The sequence below is a fragment of the Necator americanus genome, chromosome V (assembly GCF_031761385.1).
Source record: "Necator americanus strain Aroian chromosome V, whole genome shotgun sequence".
Lineage (NCBI taxonomy): Eukaryota > Metazoa > Nematoda > Chromadorea > Rhabditida > Ancylostomatidae > Necator > Necator americanus.
The window spans coordinates 11,820,353-11,846,128 of record NC_087375.1 but is presented as its reverse complement, the minus strand read 5'-3'; the positions used below and the strand labels follow the sequence as shown (position 1 = coordinate 11,846,128).

Sequence of the window (25,776 nt, the reverse complement as noted above, 5' to 3'; positions counted from 1 at the left end):
ATTCTAGAGGTATATTTCAAATCAGTGACTCTCCTTTTAAATTATTTTTTCAAAATTTGATTTGGTACACCTCAAAGACTGCGGCGGTTTGCGTCCGATCAATCCGTTGGCGACTGATTTCGAGAGAGAAGTTAGTGGCAGCGTTGTACACCCTGAAACCAACATTGTCCATGAGAGTCGTTAATTTTGTGATATATTGCCTTTAAAGCACTTCCTGTTTTCTTGGCATATGTGATGAAGTTCACAACTGGTACCGTGTATCAAAGTTTGACAACCCTCTTTGACCCTAATTCATTAGCAGTGGATCGAATATGGATTTGTTACGACGCCAAAGAACCAATTCAATGACGCAACGCGACAACGATGATTTCGCTAAACTCACGACACCTCTGCAACAAGGCTTGCTATCTAGCGCGTTTATTGGTGAGTCGTACATTGTAAACTTTAGGCGAAACCACCTCGGACTTTAAATTAACGCCGGTTACCTTAGGTTATTATTTTCGTCGTATGTTTACTTTCACTCTACAATACTCACACCGTTAAACTCAAATACCATGTAATTCCTAATTTTGAACTTCTATTTTGAAACTTGTACTCAATTTCTTTCCTTACTGTAACCCAAAGAGCGAAATCATACCACTAAGCATGCAATCAGGTGACCCCACCCCACCGCAATACAACGGGAATCAGGAGAGATGTCTCGATCCATGCAGGGGTGCTAATTCATTTATGTGGATCTGTTGAAACACAAAATCACAAGTTAAAATTCATTTTGATCTAAAATTTTTGAAATTTGTCCTACCCACTCCATTTTACCCAGGTGCCAAAATTTTCCAACGGTACTGCATATATGCAACTGATTTATCAATTTCCTTCTCTACTAGTTAAAATTTGCGCACAATGCAATACCGTATACGATGCCAAAAAATGCATAAAATCGAGTTTAAGAATGTAGAAACGTGGAAACCTTTAAATGCCCAAAAGTGCGAAATTTCGACTTTCCTTAAATCTTGGCATAGAGAACTTGTCGATAGTCCAATTTAAGCAAAGTTTGATAACAATCTTGACTGTTGCTTAAACTGGACCATCGACTTTAAGTGACCTTTAGGCTACGGTTTGATTACGGTAGTAATAGCGCTAAATGGTTTATCGCTACCATATTCAGTTCTCAAGTGGCTACTATTGGTCCTTTTTGGCGACTTCTCATTGATGACTGAGGTATAGAGCGGTTTTGGGTTAGTGCACCTTATGAGTCCCTGGTAGCAGCCAGTTTCTTTTACTAGTAAGCTTCTTTTTGTACCAAACTCTTTCACTTATTAAAAGGGTGAGCCTGATTTCATACAGCTCATTGTTAGTTAAGATCGCCCTTATTAAAAAATAATTGAGTTCAGTTTAAATTTTTGAGTGAAAGTCATAAAGGAAGTGGGTCAAAGTAGTAAGATTTGGAACTTTTTTTCATCCTTTAGACCGCGCCGTTCACTGATTTGTAGTAACCTTAAAACTATTAACCGTCATAATGCCTCATTTCCCCTCATTCTATGGAAAAAAATTGGAGTAACTTTGTCTTTTCCAATGTTCCGACCGTTTAGCAACAACGATTCACACAAGAAAAAAATCAAGGATTTCAAATGAAAAGGAAACGTGTTTGCTCTCTAAAACAACACCAAGACCATCTATCATACATTCTGTAATATTTCACAGCCGTATGTAGTAGTTTTTCACTGTTTTTCTCCGGAAAATATCATAAATAGTTCCGCGAACTTATTGGATGGAATGGGAACGAGCACTGCCAGGGAGATAATCAATCTCCTACGCCCAATTCTGAGAACGTTAGCTTTGAAAAGCGTTTTTTCAAAGCTATCATAAATAGTGTTACAAGAGATGGTACAAAGTATAGGCTCCCATATCTTTCATTGTCAATGCAACTGATTAGCTTGTAAACGAAAATTGTTATGTTCGGATAGGAAGGTGGCTGCTGCAGTCAAAACCCACCGTTTTTATTATCTCAAGCAAACAGCTGTTTCTTAGTTAAACCAAGTAATTTGAATAATTAGTGAAATTAATATGCCCGAAATTTATGAAACTATTGTTTGAGACAGACAAGAAATGGAGAAGACAAAATATCAAATTTCAAGCGTGTTGGGGTGAGTGTAGCGCAGTCGGTAAGAGGTTCCCCTGTGACTGCACGATCGATGGTTCGAAACCGCCCAACCAAGGCTTTAATACCTCCGGAGTCGATAAATTGGTACCAGACTTGTCTGGGAGGATAAAAACACTGACTTGATCATCGGCTGGCCCACGCAAGTCATTGTATAGGCCAACACGCGTTCCAAAAAACCTCAACGATTACGAATTCCAGTAAAACGCGGTGGCGCATCCCAGATAGATTGATATCCGTCGGTGACTTTATCATCGTTTTATTCAAACTTTTCTTATGGAGAAAAGTAAATTAGAAATGATGAAGAAATTACTTTGGAAGTAACTGTAATCCATCCTTTTTTCACCATATTTTTCCAATGTTTAATGAATAAATGAGATTATTGAAAACACTATAGTTGTTATATAGTATAGCTGAAACATAGGTAAATACCGATACCATTTACTCAAAAAACATAAATAGATAAAAATATATTTCGAAAAGGTTGACCACCTCCCGTTCCGTAACCTGAAACATATTCAAACAAATAATAACAGAATGAAACATAAAGTAGAATACAGACTAGTGTATAAATACAAAAATTAATAAACAATAAATAGAAGAAGTAAAAGACTAGATAAATAAATAAATAATAGAAATATAGAATAAGACTATAAAAAAAAGAATGATTTCAATAGATTTACAATAGAAATTGCTTCAATTTAAGTCCCTACGTGGCCCCGGAGAGATCTCATTCGAACAATCCAGCTTTTTTGCCGTAAAAGAGGAATTTTCTGCTCACGATGAACAAGCATCTCATGATGAGCAAACACTTTTTCCGCGAGGAATCACTTCCTGGAATGATAACTCATTTTTGAGTCTTGACTCCTAGGATTCATATTACCGGAGATTATGACTTATAGTTAAACAACACATGTCGTCAACGACACATGTTGCATAGTAGTAAATAATGATCATTGTAGAGAGATTTCTGAAACAAAAATTTGCCACTGAAATGCGGTTTCGTCCATCTGCGAGTCCCTGTCAATAATAATTCCTAACAGCTTCTCATTTATTCCCAAAAGATGAGAATTAACAGGCTGCAACCGCATTCCCCTTGCTTTCATGAGGTTTCGGTTAGTTTGGTGGTTTCTGCTTAGGGTATTGATGTGATCCGTAAGCGTTCCGAAGTTTTTGATTGCATTCAGAATTTTCAGGTTAGCTAGTACTGCTTCCTGAAAATTCGATATGCTCAAGAAAGTACAGATAAGATCATGTATCGCCACAATAATCGTGTGATTAAATTGAGTGAATCGTTACTTACTTTCTTTTCATAAAAAGGAAAAAGTTTGATGCCACTGCCACTTTCATGACGTCCCTGTTTTTTTCCTTCCTTTTTGTGCTCGTCGAAGAGCATTTCTTTGTCCTCTATCAAGAACTCAGCATTTCTTCGTCATCCACTTTAAGACGTTGAGGACTTTCGCCGAAAGCCTACGTATTTAGTCTTCGCTCTTACCATATGTCATAAGTTCGGACAAAGACTCTTTGTGATTTGACGTCATTTCAATCCATCTACTCTTTCTGATGTCCAAAGAACCTCTCTACTAAAACTACTGCTTCTGAACTACTTCTCAGATTTTAGAACTGAGTTTCTGACACTAGTGTTATCCAGTAAACCTTTATTACCAACCAGTATTTTTAAACCTACTTCCCCTTCCTTCCTCCTTACACTTCTGCTCTCCGCGAATTCACCAAGAAGAGCCTTAGAAGAGAAGAAAAAGCGGCTACAAAAATTTTCTAATTTTTGCTTTGCACTCGTACCTCTGATGGAATCACTTTTTTGTTTGTTTATTTACGTTCTCAGTTCTTTATAATCACCAATTCAACTCAGCTTGATATAAATTTGGAATAGAGTGAGTAAGAACATCGCTGTATTCTAGGCTGCAGGATCGAATACTAGATATTTCGAAAATGAAAACATTTCGTCATTATTTGAGATAGAAAATGTTATCGGTCCTGTGACGACCTTTCTATCTCAGTCCCGTTATTTAACATTGGTTTCCGTATCCATTAAACCGCTACATACGTCTCAAGCATTTTGAGAATCTCCATCTCAGTCAACATTTACTGAGATCAAGAAGAGGCCGCACGATGGAGAAGAGACACCCGATCCCACCTCCCCTTCGGGTCTGGAGCAAAATCGCCGTATTAGAGATTCTTTCTTACTAAGGGATCTTCCAAATCATAATGATTTATTTTTATTTGCATTTTAAGATATACTTTCAAACTTTTCCGGGAAAAAGTAAAGCGATTGAACTCCATGCATTACGCTACCTTTATGAAAATAAACGCTCCCAACAGTAGCTTTACAATCACCTTGACCACCTTGACTCTGAGTGTTCGTAGATCTGCTCAATCGGGCACTGGTAACACTTTTGTTCTGATTGCATGTCAGAGTCGCCCATTGGCATGTCGCTCAGTTTCTTCCTTCGCATGGTTTTTTCCTTCCTTCAAAGAAGCATCAAATTCTTCTTTGAAGGAATCTCTCAAGAAGTTCGACTCGACGGTCAGTCCGCTTCAGAGTGTCCTCAAAAGAAAGATCCTGTAGTGCGCTTAGGTCCAACGCTTGTCGTCGAAGCGCATCACGTGTCTGGTCCACGTTATTTGCCTTTGCAAGCGCGGAGGCGTTTCTAATCTTCGATCGCTGACGTCGGGCACAACTTCGAATCCCGTCCCTCATTCGTGTGAAGCGAGATTCGCTCTTCGCTTCGCTCCTTCGACTGATGCTCACCGCGACTCCTTCCAGCTTGCAAAGTGCGCAGGTTTCGGAAGCAGAGACCAACGCAGGAAGTACGGTTGTGTTAAAAAGGGATGCACAAGACATTAAATTTATACGAATGTGCCAGTCATAAGATTTATGGTACTGCAAAGGCGCCTCTTCCTTTCCCTTAGTTCAGTGAGTTTTTATACTACTCTTCTGTTCCATTATCATTTCATCTGCTTATACATTGTGAATAGGCAATAATGCCCTCCACCTCCTCGAACGTTGGAAGGGGGAAGTCCACAGTTTCCTGTAAGAATTCGTTCAGCACTATTAGGAGGGTGCTCTAAACCATTATCTGCTGTAATTTGAAAGAAAATAATATGAAGTGATATAATAAAATAAAAATAACATATAATATAAACACTAAAAAATACATAAAATATAAAACATTGTTTATTGGCTCAGCATCTGGTTTCTTTATTCTTCTGTTCCATAGATAATACACTAAGACACTTCTTTGGACTAAAATTGGCAATTTTTCATGGATTGAGGGTGAGAATTTCGAAGAAAAAGTATGAGGTTAACTAACTAACTAAACTATTACTAAAGAAAATGTGAGAGAATTATAAATAATGGTAAAAAATTTCCAACAAGAACTATTTTTTCTTATATTTCTTCTTGTTTATTTTATCTTCCAATTTTTTATAGTAAAAATATTGCAGTAATCATATTATGTTTCTGAAGTTACAAAATAAATCACATGACCATGTATCGTTCCAAGTTTAGTCAACCATGAAAAACTTCCTCTTCTCTGACCTGAACAGCCTGGTTTTATCGCCGATTCAGGTCGTTCGAAGCAGGTTTGGCCCGATGCCAAACGACCTAACTCGCCGATAAACGCTGTCCCCTATGAGTTGTTTTGTGTGGTCCGAATTCTTTTTTTCTGTATTGTGAATGAGTACTGACTGCTGTACAGGGTCGCGAGGCTCCTGCGGTCGTGCTGCCGACATAATGTTACGCGATCCATTGCCTCCGGTGTCACCACGTCGTCTGCTGTTGCATGGCGCCAGTCATTCGGCCGAGATTTACGATGAAGATCTTCCGGAATCGTTCTACTTCTCACCACGACTGATTTCAGCGCTCAGTGCTAAATATCGAGATCAGCTTCCGCTTGAACAACATCATCGACGATTGATTCAGATGGCTTCTGCTGCTATTCCTATTATTCAACGATATGATGTGAATGGAGAGCGGAAGACGAGCGAATTCGGTAAGTATGAATCCTCTTCGATTTTTTTTTGTGTTTTCTCTCCAAAATTAATCATAATCGTAGTTATAAAAAGAAAATAACTTCTTACAACTATGATTCAACTATTTTCAACTCCCTAAAAAACGCTCTGGTCGCGTTCAATCACTACTCAACATTTGTGCGATGATTGTTGAAATTTACAGATTAAACTCGTTTTGAGGCAAGAAGTCTTTAAGAGTCTTTGCGTAATTGGGTGGTAAGAAAATAATTTGCCGAATAGTGTAGTCAACTATATCACCCACATGAACGCAGGAACTAAACATAGTCCTAAATCCGGATTGCGAATCTTGTCCGTCAAGAACCGTCACAGTCCGGTTCATAGTTCATACTATTCAGTTGTTCAGTCAGAGGCATAGGTTAGGCATTTTCCGAATTTCTCAGGTCTCGAAATATGCCCTCTTTTTCAATCTGACCCAAGTTCGCAGACTACAGCAGTGTTAAATAAGCGAAAAACAAATCCGGAATAAACACCTAAAATTCAAAATAAATAAACGAGAGAATGATAAAAGTACTTTATCTCAACATAACAAGATTCTGGCTATCTTTCAAGGAGCTGTGGGGCCTAGAAATGCAGCTGACCAGAAATTTCAACTTTCAACACAAGAACAGACCATTTTATATTTCAGAACGATGTCCAGCTAAAGGGCGAAGCCCCCCAACCCAACAGAGTATGTCTTTGATTACTTTTGCAACCAACAGAAAAGAAAGTTGAAAGATAAAGGCATAGAAGGAAAAATTTGAAAAATTGTATATTTTCTTCAATATCGATTGTCAGCGAACAGCAGGATCGAACGCATCAACTTGGATGCGACTAGAAGTGAACTACCGATAAAAACTTTTTTTAAAATCATTAAATAATATTAACAACTTAAGTATTTCTAGATGGAGACAATCGCTGTGTGAGAGAAGGAAAACAACAAAGTTTTTAGATTATTTTAAAGGCCATTTGAAAAATTAAAAGTTTATTTTCATTGAAAATCAAATGAATCTTGTTTGCTTTGAATTCTTTTTCGTAAATTGTCTCTTTAAAATGTTGCGGAAAGTCCGTGCGCTTCTGCATTCAAAAGTACCTCTAGAGGCTTACGACTAGAGTTCTCGAAATACAAATTTCCCATTTTACCCTTTTTGTGACCACAAATTTCGTTCAAATGGATTTATAAGTCGGAAAATAATTTTGAGATCCAAGATGAGGATGGAATTGTACATAGAATTTCTCCTCATAAGCTCTTATGATTAGGAGGAGAAAAACTTCATAGTGCTTTTATAACAAGAATTCATGGATGTTGTTTACCTGGTAGAACTACAGGGACTGAAAGCAACACCATAAAAGGTCAGGATTGAACAATCAAAACAAACAGATCAACAAACAGGCTAAACTGAGTCTATACTAAGAGAAAAAGCAACTAGTCTGTGTAAAAAAATGCAGACTGACTCTCTTTCATTAATGCACCGCTTCGAAGATCAAGAAATATTGTATCGATGAGCGAGTGAGGAAAGAGAGAGGAAAAGAGGGAGAAAAAGAGAGAGAAGAAAAGAAAGCTGTTTTTCCTCGAGAGCAGAGACTAATTAGCTGTGTAGGCGTTACCATAGTCTAGGCTTTGCCGTTGGACCGGCATTGACCTCAATTTCCTCGAGTTGCTAACTTAACAACTTAACTTACTCCTAGTTTTACAACAAATTTCTTATTTCTTCGCTCAACATTTGCGAAGCTTAAAGATTTAATCAATCAAACAAAATTGATCAAGAATCACTGAAATTGAATTAATAGTTGCTGTTCACGTGAAAATGTCCATGGGTTTCAAATGATCTGGACAGTTTACCCGCTGACTGCGTCGTTTCTCATCAATTCTTCGAAAACTTTACTGCATTTTGCTGTCAAAAATGAATCTTCTGTCACCTGGGTCCATTTATTCTAATATTTGTTGACGGCTTTTTTTTTCTTCCATTGAAATCAACCCGTAAGCATGTCACTCGAAATCTGTCAACTTTCAGTGTAGTGAACAGCAACACAACAGGATTGTTATCTGATCGGCGATCTTCTGTTTTTTACTCAATTTTTTCCTTTAAAATTTCCCAACGCCCCGGTAGAACTCATTCCTAGTCATTTCCTATATTGGCTTCACCAAAATAGCAATCGTCTAAAATCGTTAATGTTACCTTCTCGTTACTTAATACTCTTACTTAATACTTAATACCCTTACTCAATTATCCTCTTAAGAGTCATCCTTAAGAGCGTTAATTGCTTAGTGTACTTATAGCGCACTAGGAAATTTTCGTCTCTGGATAAATCTTCCGGTACTCATGTTTTGACACTGAGCGCCGTTGTTTACCAAGTAGTAGGGTATTTGTCTCGGCATTTGAGTGACGAGCAAATGTCTCGCTAACCATTTTCTCCTTCAGATTCTTTTTTTTTCTGCTCAGGTTTTCTTTTAAGACTCTTTTAAGACTTTTTTAAAGGCTGTTCTAGTTCTGGGATATATTTTGGTGAATCCTGCACAGTTTGAGTTTTACTCTAGTCTCAGTCCTTTCCTATCTTTTCAGACAACGTGATTGATTGACTGGCTGAGTAGATCAACTGATCAGACCAAATGACCGGAAATCGAAGAAAATAGCTAAAAAAAATAAATTAGTGGATGGGTGCAAAATAATCTTAAAAACGCTTGGAATAGTTAATTTATCTGCAGAACGTTGTATGTTCACCGTCTTTTTAAAAACGAAACAAAAATCTACCAGAAATCATTTCTTTACGCACAAAACTTTGTTACAATCATCTTCAAATCACGTAAAATGCCGATTGTTTTTTTTTTGAGAGCTTCGTTTCCAAGACTCGGATTTCCGCTAATCTGTTTTTCATAACATAATTGCATTAAAAGAAGGAATGCATGCACAAATACTTAGCCGTGTGATACAGAACGGTGAGGAACTAAATATCAAAATATTGACATTTCCGTTGAAAACACTTATCTTAACGTAAAAATTAGCATTTTAATGAAAAACACATGAAAACAAATGGATCAACAAATTTTAAGGAATTCTAGAAAATCGACATTTAACACTCAATCCAGATTTTTTTAAGACTAGAAATTTCTTTCAAAATACTGGTTGTGCTTGTATCTATGCTAAAAGGACTTGTGCAACAAGAAATCACTGGCATAATGAGTTTTATGGGGCTGCTGATCCAGACAGCGCTTGTAGGCTCCTTAAAGTCGGCTCCGATAGAACTGGCGTTGAAGACAGCACTATTACCGATTACCGTCTAGAAAGATCACAATTTCGCTTTACTTGGATCGATGTTGGATCGGCGCTGATCCATTGATTTTTTTAACGTAAACTTGGATCAAAAACAGTTGACTGACGGCTTCTCGATGATATTCTCTGTGCTCGCCACATTTCATTGTAAAATTGTCCGAGCGGACCACCTCATCCATTGGAATAGGACAAAAAGAAGTGACAATCTCCAGAAAGCAGTACTCTGATCTAACGATGGGCGACGTGCCATCATAAAAATCAATAGGTTAGCTCTGCGCTGGGATAAATCTAACCGCTGCGCTACCCCGCAAACTCTGGATATTGCTCCTACGATTCTCGTTGTCCTGCCAGTAGCGCTTCATCGCAACAATTGTCACTTGCTTTAAGTATTATCGATAGATGAATTCTTTGAGGCTTGCAGTATCCTTTTGAAAAATAATTAGTCTAATTTACCTAATTTTTGCTGGAAATATGTTGCTGTTGTTTCAGTTTTCATTCAGCTGATGTTTTTTTTTTGCCATAATTCATTACTGAAAAAGCTTTTTTGTAAAAACTTTCCTCCTCCTCTAATGCACCCATTTTTTCGCCTTATTGGATGTAACGTTCTAACGTAAGACAGTAGTTTTTTTCCAGAGAAACTCGCCAGACTATTCTATAAAAAATGAATAATATTTTTTTTTTCTGGGAATGAAGAATAATATTAATTCCCTTAATGCATCCAGAGTCCTCTCTTTATTTAGAATATTCGAGGAAAAAACGTTGTAGAGGACAATCAGTTTATGTAGCTAAATGAACGCTGTGTTCGCCTAACAAACAGTATACCAAACAGGATCCCAAGATTGGTGCAGTTGACCAATCAGCTATGACGTCATCATCGATCACAAGCAAAGTTCACTCAAAGGCATTACCCCACGAATCTGAGGTTTCAGGTGGAGTATTCGTTTGCGGGATGGGAGACTAAGGAGAGGGAGGTGATTCCGTCCATTTCTTGCTAATTGAAATTAGATTTGCTAAATTAAAAACGGCCCCGAAGATGCGGCGCCGCACAAGACTGGCGCGCTCCAATCGAACCTCTTGTACAAAATGGTGCGCCAATACGAATCGAGCCGTATCTTCCGGACCGTTTTTTACGGCAATTAGGAAGAAATGGACGGAATCACCCCCTTCTCCGTAGTCTCCCATCCTGTATACGAATACTCCACCTGAAATCTGCACCACCTCAGATTCGTGGGGTGATGCCTTCAACGAAAGTAGGAGGAAGTCACGGAAAATTGATTAATGTGGCGAGAATTGTGGCCAGTCTTTTTCACTGGAAATCCTCCTACTCACCGAAACTGATGACGGTAGCCGAAGACCTCTAGAATGTTCTCTCGATTGGCTGATTTTTGATCTACTCAGCACAACAATCTAGCTCATACACCTCAATTCATCGATGGTTTCTTCAATTTCTCTCGCTGATCTCAAAACATTCCTGAATTTATCTTTTTAAACTTCATCAAATGAATCCGTCGAATGCTCTGATTCTATCCAGAGTCTGTCCATATACATGCATGTTTTCTTGAGAAGCTGTTTAAAATGTTCAAATTCAAATAGATGTACAAATTTGGAAAAATCCCAACGTTTAAAATCGGAGAAGAGGGTGATGAGGAAAAGGAAGAGCGAGTGTGGACAGAAACACATGGAATTCGTCATTACGCCATTCGAAAAATGAGTAGGTTTTCCTGAAATTAATATGAGTAAAAGAATCCAAGTGAAGCATGGCAAAAGGCTGAACATTCGAGGTAGAGGGATAAAATGAATACGAAAAAAGCAACATATCTTTCCCTTAAACAAAAGATAGGAGAACAAAAGGTCGATCTATAGTAGGTGCATAAATTTCAAACTCCATACAAGTACTCCAGATAGATATAAGCAAAAAATTTATCCCAACGATTGTGTTCGCAACATCCGTTTTTCAATTCGGGAAGATTTTCTACGTATTTGCTAGGATCACTAAACCGTAGTCGTTGTTCATTTGTTTTTAATAGAAATGATGAAAGCTAGTTTGAAGATAAAGAATCTAAGAATTCTTCATCTAAAAAAAAATAAACAAAACCAAAGACCTACGTATTAATGTGGTTCGAAAGACTACAAAGGGTGACATGGAATTAAAAAGAGGAAATTACCATCCATTCTTTTTTTTCTATTCACATACATAGGTCATCTTACCATTTGCGCCTTTTTTTCCAGCACGGAATGCTTTTGTGTGCAGTTGTTCGTTAGCGATAAGCAACTGCATGAGCGAAAACCCCTCTTTCACGCACACGCATTCGTCTGTCTAAGTTGATGTTTTTGTCCAACAATTTCTGAAAAAAAAGGACTTTCATAAATTACTTTTTAATTACTCGACTCTATCGCTAAACCGTTACAAAGTATCTCTAAATATAGAAACTAATGAGGAAACGGCTTTTATTTCTTTAGAACTGAACTTCGCGATTAATTATTGGTCATTTTGTCCAGTTTTAAACTTGGATGTTAAAAAAGAATACATTTTTGTGCAATCACACACTTTACTTTGTTCACGTTAAAAAGTTAAAAAGTTTTAAGAGTTTTCAAGTTTCAGTTTAAGTTTTTAAATTGTTAAGTTTTTTAAGAGTTTTAAGAGTTTAAGAGTTTTTTTTTGTTCACGTTTTGTCAACATTCGGATGAGAAGTAGAAAATTTTGGATGAAAAAGAAAATAGGTCAAACGTTTTGACAAATCCCCTCCTCATTAAAGGACCCCATATTGTCGTGATGATTTGTCGAAGCAATTAAACTTTTTTTTCAAAAATTGCTTCTGACCTAAAGAGTTGAGATTTCAAGGTTCTTACAAAGTCTGTCTGATCTGCCTAATTCCCGCTACTTTTAGGTTCACCACCGATGATGATGGGCGCATCGTCTCCAAAAAAACCGCTGGATGAATCACACACACCGAAATTGTTGAAAATTCACGATGGAAACATTATGCGGAATGTGTCGGCCACGGTGAGTTTTGTATTTTACCCAAAAAAAAAAAATTGATCGTCTTAGTGTGACGTCACACGTAGGGACCTATGTGATTTTCCTCGAAATTCTGGCAACGATCCAGCCGCGATTGCGCATTGTGGGATCCGCGGAGACTGCAAACGCGTTAGACAGCCGGCGAAACAGCGCAGTGCACTTAGGAGAGCGCGAGTGGTGCGAAGCGAAGGCGTTTTGGTTCGTGGGTTCGCGTGAACGCAGGCCAGTGCGCCAGCCCTCCGATCATCTCCAGCAAGCCAGTGCCAGCCAGCAGTTCAGCGCATTTCGACCGCATTCTGACCTCATCGAACCGTAACGCCTTCGCTGTCAAACTGGCTGCCATTAGCTTAGCTTATCCATTTGAGCCCGCGCCATGTTTTGTCGAGCCAGCCTCCTTAATAAGCAACTTCATACAGGTAAGGAAGTCCGAAGATTTCCAACGATGTTTCTTTTTCTTTCCCTTCTCCTGAGAATTTCAGATATACTGCTCTTTGTTGGTGAAAATTTGTGAATTTTAAGGATTTCCGAGACTTCACTGAGGTAAAATTCGCAATTTCTGATGTGAAAAATCGGTCAGAATGCCTTGTGATTTGCAATCGCACCATAGTTTAGCTCCAAATTGATTGATTGATCGATTATTATTATTTGTCGATTATCTTCACTGTTTCTTTGTTGCAATTGGTCGATTGAATGCTATTTTTCGTTGGCTTCTTTCAATGATTAGTCGATACTTTCTTGAAAACAACGCCTGAGATGAGATGATGAAATCAATTGATCCATTTACGGATTTCTTAGATTCCTTAGAAACCATGTGCCAGATCAACCTTCAACTTGGAAGCAAATGAAGCCTGCAAAATTTCCGCAGGCACTTCCTAATGATCTGTCCTTGCTAAAACTGTTGAGAAATACAGGCTTCCAAGAAAATCATCGACTAATCACTAGTTTCTTCTCTAAAGTTGTGGAAAATCTACGAAAATTTTCGGTAAAATATCCAGAACTTTTAGAGAGGACAAGTAAGCTTTTCTGGTGTTACTTCTCTTGTCAAAAGCATGTGATTTCCCCACTTTTTTCTATTAATCAATCGATATATCGATCCTTAAATTTCAGAATCTTGTCCACGATCTTCATGATACGAAAGCCGCTCCTACAAGTATCGATGCACCATCGGCACTGCCAGAAGCGCGTGTGCTGTGTTTGTATACGGGTGGAACTATTGGAATGAGAAGTCATGATGGAGGTTAGTCTCGAATTGGAGGACATGGCTTTTACGTACTCAAATAGTGCTTAACCAATTTTTTTTCTATGAAATTAGATTGGATTTTCTAATGAAGAAAATTAATTTCAGCAAAATTTAAGGAATTTAAGGAACAGAATAAACGGGAAGTAGAAATTCAAGGAGAAATGTGCAGCTATTACTCTTAGAAGAATTTCTTTGAATTTATTCTAAGAGAAAAAAATTTTCATGCAGTAATTACGTATTCCACAGCTTAATCTCTACGGTGATTGGGAAAACCAGTCTGCTTTCCTTAGCAGTCCCTTTGCATTAATTTTTTTAGAAATTTTTCGAATTGCAGAAAACGTTCCACGTTTATTAACTCGGCTTCTATAATTAGCCCAGAAATGAGCGTAGATCAGAAATGAACAAGATGAGACTGAGTGCGCATTATTTGCGCAGATCACTCAGCGCACGTTTCCACACCACTGTGGTGTCCGGACTGATTACGCCGAGATCATTTCGTTGTACCTCTAAGTGTCCCATTTATTGCCCGACGGGGGGAAGTAAGACAAGCTGGTTCTGACATTGTGTAGAAGAATCATTCGCTGGATTGACTAAAGACTAATCTTGTACAATTTGGGCATAAATATACACAATCCATGGAGTTAGAGGCATAAATATGCATAATCCATAGAAATAGAGGAGGTAGGAACGTATATATTCTGGGGAATAAAATGCTTGACTATGTGGGTCCCAAAACTGATGGATCATTTCAAATTTAATGTTATTCAATCGCTTAGTTTTCGTTGCTACGCTGCAAGCGGACTTACTGCCGAACACTAACTGCTAAGTCAGTAAATACATAATCTCTAAACGTTCCTTTACTAGATTTTTTTTCCACCGTTTTGCATGGAATTTTCATAAACATATCAAGAAAGCAAGAACTTTATTAGAACCACATTTATCTCGTAGTTTTGTCATAGAACTATGGCCACATTTCGGTGGTTTCCTAGTTGCGCCGCGAATTCGCCCAACAAATCGGGCCAAAACAAAAAATGACTTCAAAAAAAGGTTCTCTACACAGGGCCGATCCACTCCTCTAAGGTGTGCTTAGTACAGAAAGAACCGTACGGTATAGATTCGATTGTTTCTCGATGAGAAGAATCTTTTCTCACAAAAAAAAAATTGCGACAACCCCAAAAATACTGATATGCGTTCACAATTTCCCAAGGAAACAAAATCATTATGAAGTTTGCAAAAACCAGTAAACGAGTGTTGCATCAAGGATACGAAAAGTGAAAGAACAACGTGAATACTACCGTAATCCCTTAACATTACTATAAGCAAGTGTTCTTCAGGCGAAAAGAAAAAAGTTTTCCAATGATCTCTTGAGAAAGGCGTTACGTATGACTTAAAATCCAACATGCCGTCATTCGCCGCATGTTACTTCCTGGACACTAATTTTTCTGCTTCCAACAAAAATTTCTTCTCTTTATTTCCTTCCCCACCTACTCACTGAGTCATAATCATTGACATTTTCAACCAGATTTTTTTCAGCAATGAAAAGAAAACGCTGAACGAATAGTTGATTAGGAGAAAAATCGTTATTGCATATGTCAGCGACATCATTACACCGCGTCGTCACCGCTGTCGAGCGAGCAGTCATTATCATCGTAGAAAAACCTACGACGCAAAGTTTTCCCCATGAAGAGGTCATGAATCGGAACATTTCTGTGGGAAAATACCCCTGAATGATGTTTTCCAATTCAAATCGAGAAATCTCGCTCAAACGAACGAAATAACTCGTTCGTTGGCCTTTATAGCAAGCAGATCACAACCGAGAAAGAGAGGTTTGTGGTTGAGGTATGTACGACCTCGTGACCGCATCACATGCACCGAAGCAGATCGTCAACGTTTTACGATATGTTTCTGGGCAGTAAATCAACACGCACAGCGGTAGTCTGGGATCTTTAAGGAATTGTTTGCAGGCATGTTTTAAGTCAAGGGGATAGTTATCCGTACGAATGGTTCCATAATACTTCAATGGATTTATAGTTTTTTTCTTCTAGAACCGTTCAAAGAAAGAGTTATCTACAACAAAAGTGGCGCGAGAACCAGGAAGCCCCGTCAAAGATAGCGTTCCCAGATCAACAAGGGACCTTCTAGAAATTTCTAGAGGAACATAGGATGAGACATAAATTTCGTAGAGATTCCCCATAGGTACCACAATGTTTCCAATGCACGTACATATCAGAAATGCTGCAGAAATGAGAAGACACCCTGTACATAGTTGAATTCTTTTCTGAATACTGGAACCAGCTAATTATTGGGAATAACTTTTACTAAGTAGAGAGAGAACTATCAAAAATTAGGTGAGGTAGTTTTAGTGCAAAATTTTCCATAAATTATTATAAGATGCGGCGATGTAGCGCAGTCAGTAGGCGTTTCCGCAGTGATTACAATCGATCGGAGTTTCGAATCCGCCCGAGTACAAAACAAGTCTTTCATCCCTTCAGGATCGATAAATTGGTGACAGAATTGTCTGGGAGGATAAAAACACTGACTTGAAACATCGGCTAACCCTGCGAGTCATTATAAGGCTAACGCGTTCTTAAACCTTGAACGAATTCTGAATCGAAGTGATATAGGGATTGAACAGGGCCGTGCCGTTTATCCACTTTATTATAGGATCGTTTCAGTGTATTCACCACAAGCTGGCTACTTACCTGCTGTGATTCGCACAATTCCTCCTCTTAATGACAAGACATTTATCGAGAAAAATTTCGGCAGCTCGCCAGTGAAACCTTACTCACTGCCGCCAGTGAGGCACATGAAGAAACGGGTTGTGTACTGGGTGAGTGGCTTATTTTTCTAGGACTGTAGCAGGGGATTTGTACATTTCGTTGGATAATCTGGACACTGCTCAAGCTGCACTTTTTGGAATATCCTTCGAAATGCACAAATCTCCTGCTGAGAATATTTTGCAGAAAAAGTGATTGTCTCAGATAGCTCAGACATGCAATTATCTTGATATTTATTGTTGGGTCAATACGACATGAAGCACGGTGCAATTGCGTAAGCTGTTGCGCTCGAAGCGTCGCGGTGGGGACAGCGGTTGTAATCGAGATGCGACCGTCGCGAACCGCAGCAATTAACGGTGTTAGCAGGGGTCCTCACTCGATCCTAACTGCGGCAGCACTCCACCGTACCGCTTCAAGCGCAACCGCTTACGCAACTGCACGGTGCTTCATGTCGTATTGACTCTACTATACATGGTGTTTATACTGTGAACGTCTGCAACTGCACAATTTCTCCAAATTTCCCACTTTTTCGGGAATAATTGGACTTTTTAGATAGTTGAATATGAGCCTTTGTTGGATTCCTGCGATATGACATTCGACGACTGGATCAGAGTGGCCACTGATATCAAAAAGGTACTTTAGCTTGGTAATGTAACGTCGCGAAGTAGATTCTCATAAATTTGATAGAATTCTCAAAACTACCTCCATTAACTTTAGGCTTATCACAACTATGACGGATTTGTCGTGCTACACGGCACCGACACCCTGGCATACACTGCTAGTGCCCTATCGTTTATGATGGAGAATCTTGGTAAACCTGTGATTATCACTGGTAGTCAGGTGAGGCGTACAGAGATTCAAGTCTCGCTACTTATCTAACCAGAAAAAATGAAAAACAGATAAGAATAAAAGTAAATAAAAATAAAATTAAAGATAAAATAAAAACACAGATCCCTGTGGCTGAAGTACGTTCCGATGGTATGGAAAATCTAATCGGAGCACTTATTATTGCTGGAAATTTTGACATTCCTGAGGTGAGAACCTGGGAAATTCAGGAAAATCAGGAATGAAGTAAACTGACATCACCACGTTCTTTAAGGTATGCGTTTACTTCAATAACAAGCTGATGCGAGGAAATCGCACAATAAAATTGGACAATGCGGCATTGGAAGCTTTCGACAGCCCTAATATGCAACCATTGGCTAAAATGAATATTAAAATTCAAGGTAAGGTTGTTGGTCGATCCATAGGTCGATTATTGATCCTGTTGTGATCTTTGCCGGGTTCTACAGCGACTGAATGTGGAGATTGAAGAAATTTTGCAAAATTTCTTCCCAAACAAAATGCAGTAATAATATAATGCACGAAATAATTAATAAACAATTAACAATCAAATATAAAATAATGGATGCATAATATATCAAACATTCAAATTTAAATCCAAAAGTATAAAATAGTCAGAACTTCTTCTATAAAAATTCCCAAGGATTTTTTTTCTCGCTAGCTATTTTTCTGAAAATAGAATGTTAAACGCATGCACATGATAGAAAATTAGTTTATCATTGTTCCTACAAATTTTTCAATCCAAAAAAAACTGTAGTTTTCTAAGACATTTCAAATTCCATGATCGATTGCGGATATCAGCAAGAAGCCTGGAATGTTTTCCAGAACTAGACCCTTTAGTAACATCTATGAGTTCATGAAAACTGATTTCTGCAAACGTTTTTGATCTTTTGTTCTGTGAAAAAAGAACGTTCCAAGGAAAGTTTATCATGTCGTTTTTATGTTCGTAAGAGTTTTCTTAGACAGTTGGGACCTTACCGTGTTCCTAAATCTGAGTAAGAAACGAGGTAAGCGGTAGCCCTCCCTCCTCAGTTTCCTTGTGTTTTCTTAACGCTTCTTTTTCGTTTTTTGAGTCGCATTGTTTAGTTTCCAAATATCTCTTCTATTTTCAGTGAATTATGATTCGATTTTCCGCACTCCGTACATTAATCCATTCACCGTACACGATAACTTGTGCCGTGACGTTGGCCTTCTGCGCATTTTCCCATCAATGAGTATAGACTCTGTGAGTTCATTAACATTATCCTTTCGAAAAAGTTTATCTTTAGAGTGATGCTGTTTAGAATTTCCATTTGTTATTGAATAAATTTCTGAAAAAAAAAGAGCTCTACAAATATCATTCAACATCCTCAAAGTTATATGCACAACCTTGTTTATGTTTAACCTACAGAAAGCATCAATTTGGATGAAAAGCTAATTTAATACACAATATTGGTATCAAAACTCAACTTTTGCAACAATTCCGTAAAATAGCCTTGACTGGTTTTGCTACAAGCGCAAAAACGCTTCTTCACAAATTCAACGGTGCGCATTTGTACTTCCGATTCTTCTCTGATCAATCACTGAAACTTTGCCAACTGCGAAATCGCTAACTTCTGAGCCCTAGCTTGTTACGGACCATCATCTGAAGAAATTTCCAAGAAATCGCCAGCTCTCGAGCCATCTTTTTTTGAGCCAGGTACCATCATTTTTTCGAATCCTCTTTTTTTTTACCGATTTCATCAAATTCCTTCAAATGCTACCGCTCATTGGTCGGCCCGATTTTGGCTTAACATCAACGTTTCCATGATCCTTCCGGACAGTTCGAAGTGAAGTTTGAGTAAAGCCGAAGTTGCTCTTAACTTCATTCCACTTCTCACCAAACGAGCGATGGATTTTTGAGTGGACAAACCTCTATTGATCATAAAACAAGGAAAATCAGAATGAAAAAAGTTCTAAAAAGACATATTAATAACAAATCAGGCATATTCGAAACTGAATATTTGCTCAGAAATCCCAAAAAGGGTATGCACCTGTACTTTTTTTTGCCACTCTGTGCAAATATGTAGTGGAAAGGGCGCGAAACAAAGTAGTAGGAGTACCGAAAGTCGTTAGGAAATTACATATGTGCGTCTTAGAAGGTCGTATGGGTCACGTGTGCAGCTTCAAAAATGGAAGTGTCTCGATCTAAATGGGACCAGTGTATTTTAAAATTGTCGTTAGGTGTCATGACATTAAGAAAATCGAAAACGAATCGATTTCTAAACGCTGCGTTTCCCATTCGCTCATCAGTAAGCTAGTCCCTTGAATCCTCAGTGTAACTTATTATTCCTACGATTTCTTTTTCTGTTCGGAAGATCTACCATTCCGCCAGCCCTATATGAAGTAACCACACTTAAACAAAAAACTGTACCCAGTGTTGCCTTTAGTGGTTTTCCGAGAAATCCTAGGAAAACACCACAGTTCTGCTGCGGCACACATACTTTGCAATTAAATTTAGCAATGATTTCCTTTGAGAAACGATGGCTGTTCTCTTCCGCATATCCCGAGGATTCAGAACATTTCTAGGTTCGCGCCTTCCTTAAACCACCAACGAAAGGTGTCATCCTGCAGACGTTCGGCGCTGGCAATATGCCAACCAAGCGAAAGGACATCATAGATGCTCTAAGGGTACAACTCAAGTGCAATGAATTCAAATTATTTGAGTTTAATCTTATTTTCTTCCAGGAAGCGATTAAAGGAGGATGTTTTGTTGTGAACTGCTCCCAGTGTCTCAAGGGTCAAGTGGATGTGAACTACGCGACAGGAAAGGTAAGCCTTTTGGCCACAACGCCTACTGGCTACGGAAATATAAATGTCTGTTTAATCGTAGATGACCTACATATTTCAACTCTTATAAATGTTATAAGTTATGGCAGGTGTAGTGAAGCGGTTAGAGGTTTCGCTTCTGCACGATCGATCGGAGGTTCGAATCTGCTCTTATGCTAACCAAGCTTTTCATTCCTCCGGAGTCGATAAATTGGTTCGTCTTGTCTGGGAGGAGAAAAACACTGACTTGACACATCGGCTAGCCCCCCGCCAAGTTATTTTATGGGCCAGTCACACTTTCGTAAGCCTCAAACGATTCTGAATTTAAGCGAACGTGGGGAGCATCCTAAGCGGATTGATTAAATTGATCGCCAGAAACTTTATCCTTTATCCTTTTATTATAAGTGATCCATCACCATCACATTCTCATCTTTCTTTTCTGCCGCCATTTGGCTGCCGACCCCTTGCGGTTCGAAGCAGTTTTCAGAAATTTTTAAAGATGTTATTTGTAACCTCACCGATTAGGAAATTAGCCCTTCCAGAAACATGATGATTCCACCAAATTCTTCCCAATGACTCTTCCACCTAGCATTTTTTAATCTCAAAGTACATTTCTATAAAAAGTTACGGATCAATCGTGATTACTTTGCATTGATTACAGTGTTTAAAAGATAAATAAGCACACTGCCTGTGAAAAAGAGGAAAAGAGGTCACTCTACTTTTACACATGAACTAATCCTAATTGGACCCGATTTGAAAACGGAAACGTCATCTCTTTGAATACTTGGTGAATTCGAGGTAGCGTAGAAAAACTAAGGATTATTCCCCAATTTTCTTTTTCCAAAATGATTCTTCCTGGAATCAACGCACAGAACTAATGTCCTTGTTTTTTCTGGTTAGTATCTACCTCGTACATATTTCTTGAACTTTCTCTTTCATAATATTTTCCAGTCGTTTTTTCGTCTTCTAAGATAGTCCAATATAAAGGTACTCTTCGAAAAAAGAGAGGAAAAAAAGGAAAACAGATCTAATCAAATTTTAGTCAAAACCAAAATTTTAAAAATGTCATTTGTAATCATTCTGGTTAGGAAATTAGCCCTGCTTTCTTTTGCATTCTCTCCTTTTTTCTCTCTATCATTTTTATTTTTTGTGCTTATCCTCTTGACGAGATTAGATAGCAGAATTGTTTAACGATCATATTTTTTGCACAAATACGTGAATTTTTCAAAGAACGCAACTACACGTTGCGTTATCCAAACAATAATTCCTTTTTTTCGGGCCAACTGTTTTTTTCGTTGAGATACTGTATCTATTCTTTTTAGGAGACTGTCATTAGATTGCCCTGTCCTTCACGGGAGTTTTACATTCATGAGATAAGACATTGTTTACCTCAGAAGCGCTACTGGTTTTTGGCTATAGCGTTGAATTTTTATCTCAATCTAACGACCGTTCATTGGTGTTCACTTAATCAGCAATTTTTATCGTCCTTGTGGATGTGCTTACCTTGAAAGTGCGTCTTCATTCCCGTTTTTCCATAGTTTTCTCAATTTTTTTCTCCGTTTACACTACGTTAAAGTTCGGAAGCAAACAAGACCAGCTCTCTTGTTTTCCAACATGCAGTAACTTTCAGTAATACCTCCGCCTAACCTGACCCTTAGACTGTAAAGCAGCCAGAACTATGCTAAGGCATGATCCAGTTATCTGTGCTACATCCACATTCTGCTCATGCAGTGTTGCACCACGAACCAAAATTTTCGGATGAAGCCGAATATTTACTTATTATTTAGATATCTGCAGTTCTTGAGCATATTTTTAACACGTCCCACTGACAAATTCTTCGTTTAAAAAAAGACGGATGGCTTCCACTTAAACTTTGACAGGAATAAAAATAACTTGTCTGCCGTTCTGTGATATGTACTATACCATAAACATATGTATATGTTTGACTGCTTAAATCACATCACATTCTTTTGAACATGGAACAGTTTTCCCGTAAGTAACTGGAGTGTAATAGAATAGCATTCGACACAAAGATTGAAACTGTCAAGTTCGAATGTCGAGTCATAGTATTTCCTGAGCAAGATTGATCGAATACTCGACTATTGACGCATATGTAGTCTTGAGTGAAAATCCTCTACGCGCATATTTTAGCATCATTTCCCTGAAAATCAAGTGATACTGACACAAACTTTCAGTGTGCTTCAAATATTTAACCGTTGAGTTCACAACTCTGCATTCTATTCTACAGTACGGCTCCTCCAGGAGTTTCCAAGAATTGCCGCCTTTCTTTACCTACAGTGTTACCATGTACAGTACACCGTAGTTGGCGTTAAGCTCCCTCTTAAGAACACATACAGAGAAATCTCTTAGAGGACGACAATGGCTATTTGTTCCAGAAGTCGTTATTCAGATTTATCACCTAATTTATCAACGTAACTTTAATTTGAAAAATCGGCGCGCATCAAATGTGCGCAAGAAGAACTGTGTTAAAAGTCCGTGATTACAGATTTTATACGACATTGGAGTTATTCCCGGATCTGATATGACATCTGAAGCTGCAATGGCAAAATTGTGCTACGTACTCGGTAAAGACGAATGGGACCACGAAACCAAGAGAATGGTTCGTCGCTTTACACCCTTCCTCAGCGTCTCTGACATATCCCGCCCCTTTGAAACCTAGGGAAAAACAATTTACTTCAGATGTTACAAACAAATCTACGTGGCGAAATGACGGTCACGAACGAAAATGTCGGAATGCGCGAACTGGACATCAGTAAGTGATACTGTATATCGATTGATTGTTACTGATTTATTGATCACATTGAGATAAATGCTTTTAGTCCCACATATCGCAAAATGTCTTCGATTATCATCGGGTAATGAGGTGCAACTGATTCGCGATACAATCCTACCTCCATTATTTTGTAACGCAGCAAAAACGAACAAGCCGGAAATTCTGAAGAATATCAAGGTAGGTAACATCGGACATCGTGGCATCTTTTCTCTACTATTTTCTATCATTTCATGGAACTATTCGACTGAGTCCTAAAAAAATGTCATCCAGCAACTTTATCTGAACATTCAAGTCATCCTCTTTCAAATCATTTCTTTTTGACTTTCATCTTATTTTGAATACGTTAAAATTATCTTAGAAATAATTATACTCAACACATTATCCGCGAGACCCAGTATCAAACTCTGCGCCGCTGACCTATGTTCCGCTATAGGAGGCTGGTGTCAACTTCTCTACTCCTGACTACAACCTTCGTACCGCTCTTCATGTAGCGGCATCAAATGGAAATTTAGAAGCAGTACGCTATCTGTTGAGCATCGGTGCGAACGTCCATGCAAAGTGGGTTACTGCTTTTCTGGTATATTATACAGAATGGCCCCGGAGAACGAGGAATTTTGAAAGTAGTCGTGGTAGCCCTGATGAGTTCGTAGACATGTAGGAGTGGCGTACTTCAGTAGACAACTACGTAGGAATCATGGATCTGTGGATTGGTTCAAAATGTAAATTTGCTGTGAAGTGTTTTGCCTTATAAAAGTGGTGACAGTGCTACAAAATCAAGCCATCTACCACTGTTGCTCAACGGAAATCCCGAATTCCATCATTACAATTCAGGTGCGTTGCCTGCGTTCCAAATTGTTACCCCGTGAATACGTGGAGTGAAAATTCCGAGGAGATGGGTTCTGTTCTAAAGTTGAAGATGATCCAATATGTAAAAGTTATGGAATTGTTGAGACATGTTACAGCAGTCGCACTGTCATCATTTTTGTAAAATGACTTCACAGCTAATGCAGGTTGTGAATCGATCCAGGATTACTAAATGGCAAGTAGTTGTGTACTAAAAAATGTCAGCCCCACTGTCTACCAACTCCTTCAGTGCTGCCACGACTACAAATAAGGGCTCAAAATTCCTCCTTTCCCTGGCTGAATCTCTTTCACAGGGTCTTACATGGAGCAACTACAATTTCAGAGATCTCTTCGCCTATAATCCTCTTCTTTGCGCAGTGAAAGCAAAATCACGAAAATGTGTGGAAGAGATTCGTCAAGCTGGTGGCATAATCGATATTCCTCAATTCAAACTCGGTGAGTCTGACGTAGCATTTATTTCTTCATTAGTGACTGAACAGTAAAATCGTCCAAACTAGAACACATATGACAGTGACTTCAATTGGTTGATTTCGTCTAAACCTGAACACTAACCTCGGAACACATCCGGTATTGTAATGAAATTGTCAGACCAGTAGTTGACGAACAACATTAATGTTGTTTTCTAGAAGAGTTGAATTATTCTATTACTAGTTAACGCTAATTACTAGCTAATTAAAATTCAATTCCTCTTTTGTCGTTTTTTTTCATTGATTCTAACAGTATTGGTGTGAATCAAAGTTCCCAGCCATCAAAAAAAAACATGAAACTCCTCAAATCAACATCGACTCTCAAGCGGATCGATAGCGAACAGTGTCCCAAACGTGTAGCACGACTGTCGGGCAGCTGAGCTGACAACATTCTTCTCACCTGTTTCCTTCTTCTCTGGATTTATTTCTTTTGTCGTGGTGACTCTGATTTTCAGGGGTGGATCTGTGCCTGGCGGCGGCACATGGCGATATCGAACAATTGCAGTGCTGGGCAGCTGCTGGTAGCGAACTGATTGAAACGGACTACGACAAAAGAACTGCTCTTCATGTAGTAAGTAGTCTTACAATCGAATTTCACTATGTACTTTCGAAATATGAAGGAACAATCGATCAGTAGGAAATTCATTACGTTTCAGGCAGTTAGCCATTATCAAGTCGATACGGTTAGATATCTTCTCGAACAAGGTATGGATCCTCATGTTGTTGACGAATTTGGTACAACTCCGCTGAGTGTTGCGAAGGAAAAGAATTTCCAAGTGAGTGATAGAAACGTGATGGAGATATATTTCAGTTTTTGACGCATGAATTTTTCAGGAAATTATCGAATTGTTGGAAGCTGCTGCGGCCAAACGTGGCAGTAGTGAGAACAGCGGAAGCGCAGAAATTTGCAGAGCGAATGTAAATCAGTAGTCGATTGATAACACTTATCATTCCAGGAGTAGAATTCACTTTTTATGTTTTATCTAGGCATGATTTCTAAAAATTGTATTCTAGGTTCTCGACTTCTAGGATCGACTTTCATTCCCAATTAGGTGTAGTCCAGTCCGAAAACTATGGATATAATTAGAATTAAAAGATGTAATTTTATGCATGAAGTTACGTACAAGGGGACTGTATACCAACCACTAATCCACAGAGTGTGCGTCACGTCAGAACGGCACTAAAAGTCGCTGGTTTCAAACCCGGGGGCAGCGTCAAACGAATGTCTCATCGTACCGATTCTTACGGTAGATTCATCCAACACGCAGACCAATGCTTCAGACTGGACTACATCTAGCGGTTACTGTACGCAACAGACAGCTAGTGTCCGTGATTGCGCATATGAATGAAAGTCGATTTTAGTGTTGAGAGTAGAGAAAAATAATCAGGTGCTAAGTTGCGAGTTACTTGTGCATAGAAAATATTGCATTTTATTTCTGTTAACATCATCCACGCATTGATTGATTGATTGATCGGCAGCAATAGTTCAGATGATCGGCGAGTTTATTGCTGGAAATCACATGTGA

General features: G+C 38.6%; 1 protein-coding gene across 4 annotated transcripts; it reads left to right on the top strand.

The window, feature by feature from the left end:
- Positions 1-311: 311 nt before the first annotated feature.
- RB195_013587 (uncharacterized protein) lies at positions 312-25,776 on the top strand (the record flags this gene model as incomplete). 4 transcript variants are annotated; one of them, XM_064203479.1, is made up of 23 exons in its annotated part: positions 312-423; positions 5,878-6,171; positions 6,837-6,878; positions 12,348-12,463; positions 12,998-13,018; positions 13,586-13,715; positions 16,394-16,548; positions 17,048-17,128; positions 17,213-17,335; positions 17,446-17,529; positions 17,595-17,721; positions 18,451-18,563; positions 19,886-19,987; positions 20,045-20,128; positions 22,632-22,745; positions 22,826-22,898; positions 22,966-23,096; positions 23,353-23,477; positions 24,106-24,218; positions 24,706-24,821; positions 24,907-25,026; positions 25,085-25,168; positions 25,741-25,776. In XM_064203479.1, the coding sequence occupies 23 exons, from the start codon at positions 312-314 to the stop codon at positions 25,774-25,776; spliced, it is 2,496 nt and encodes an 831-aa protein (XP_064059361.1). The 4 variants fall into 4 exon arrangements, with proteins under 4 accessions (XP_064059361.1, XP_064059360.1, XP_064059359.1 ...); XM_064203480.1 differs by lacking the exon at positions 6,837-6,878; XM_064203481.1 differs by lacking the exons at positions 6,837-6,878; positions 12,998-13,018.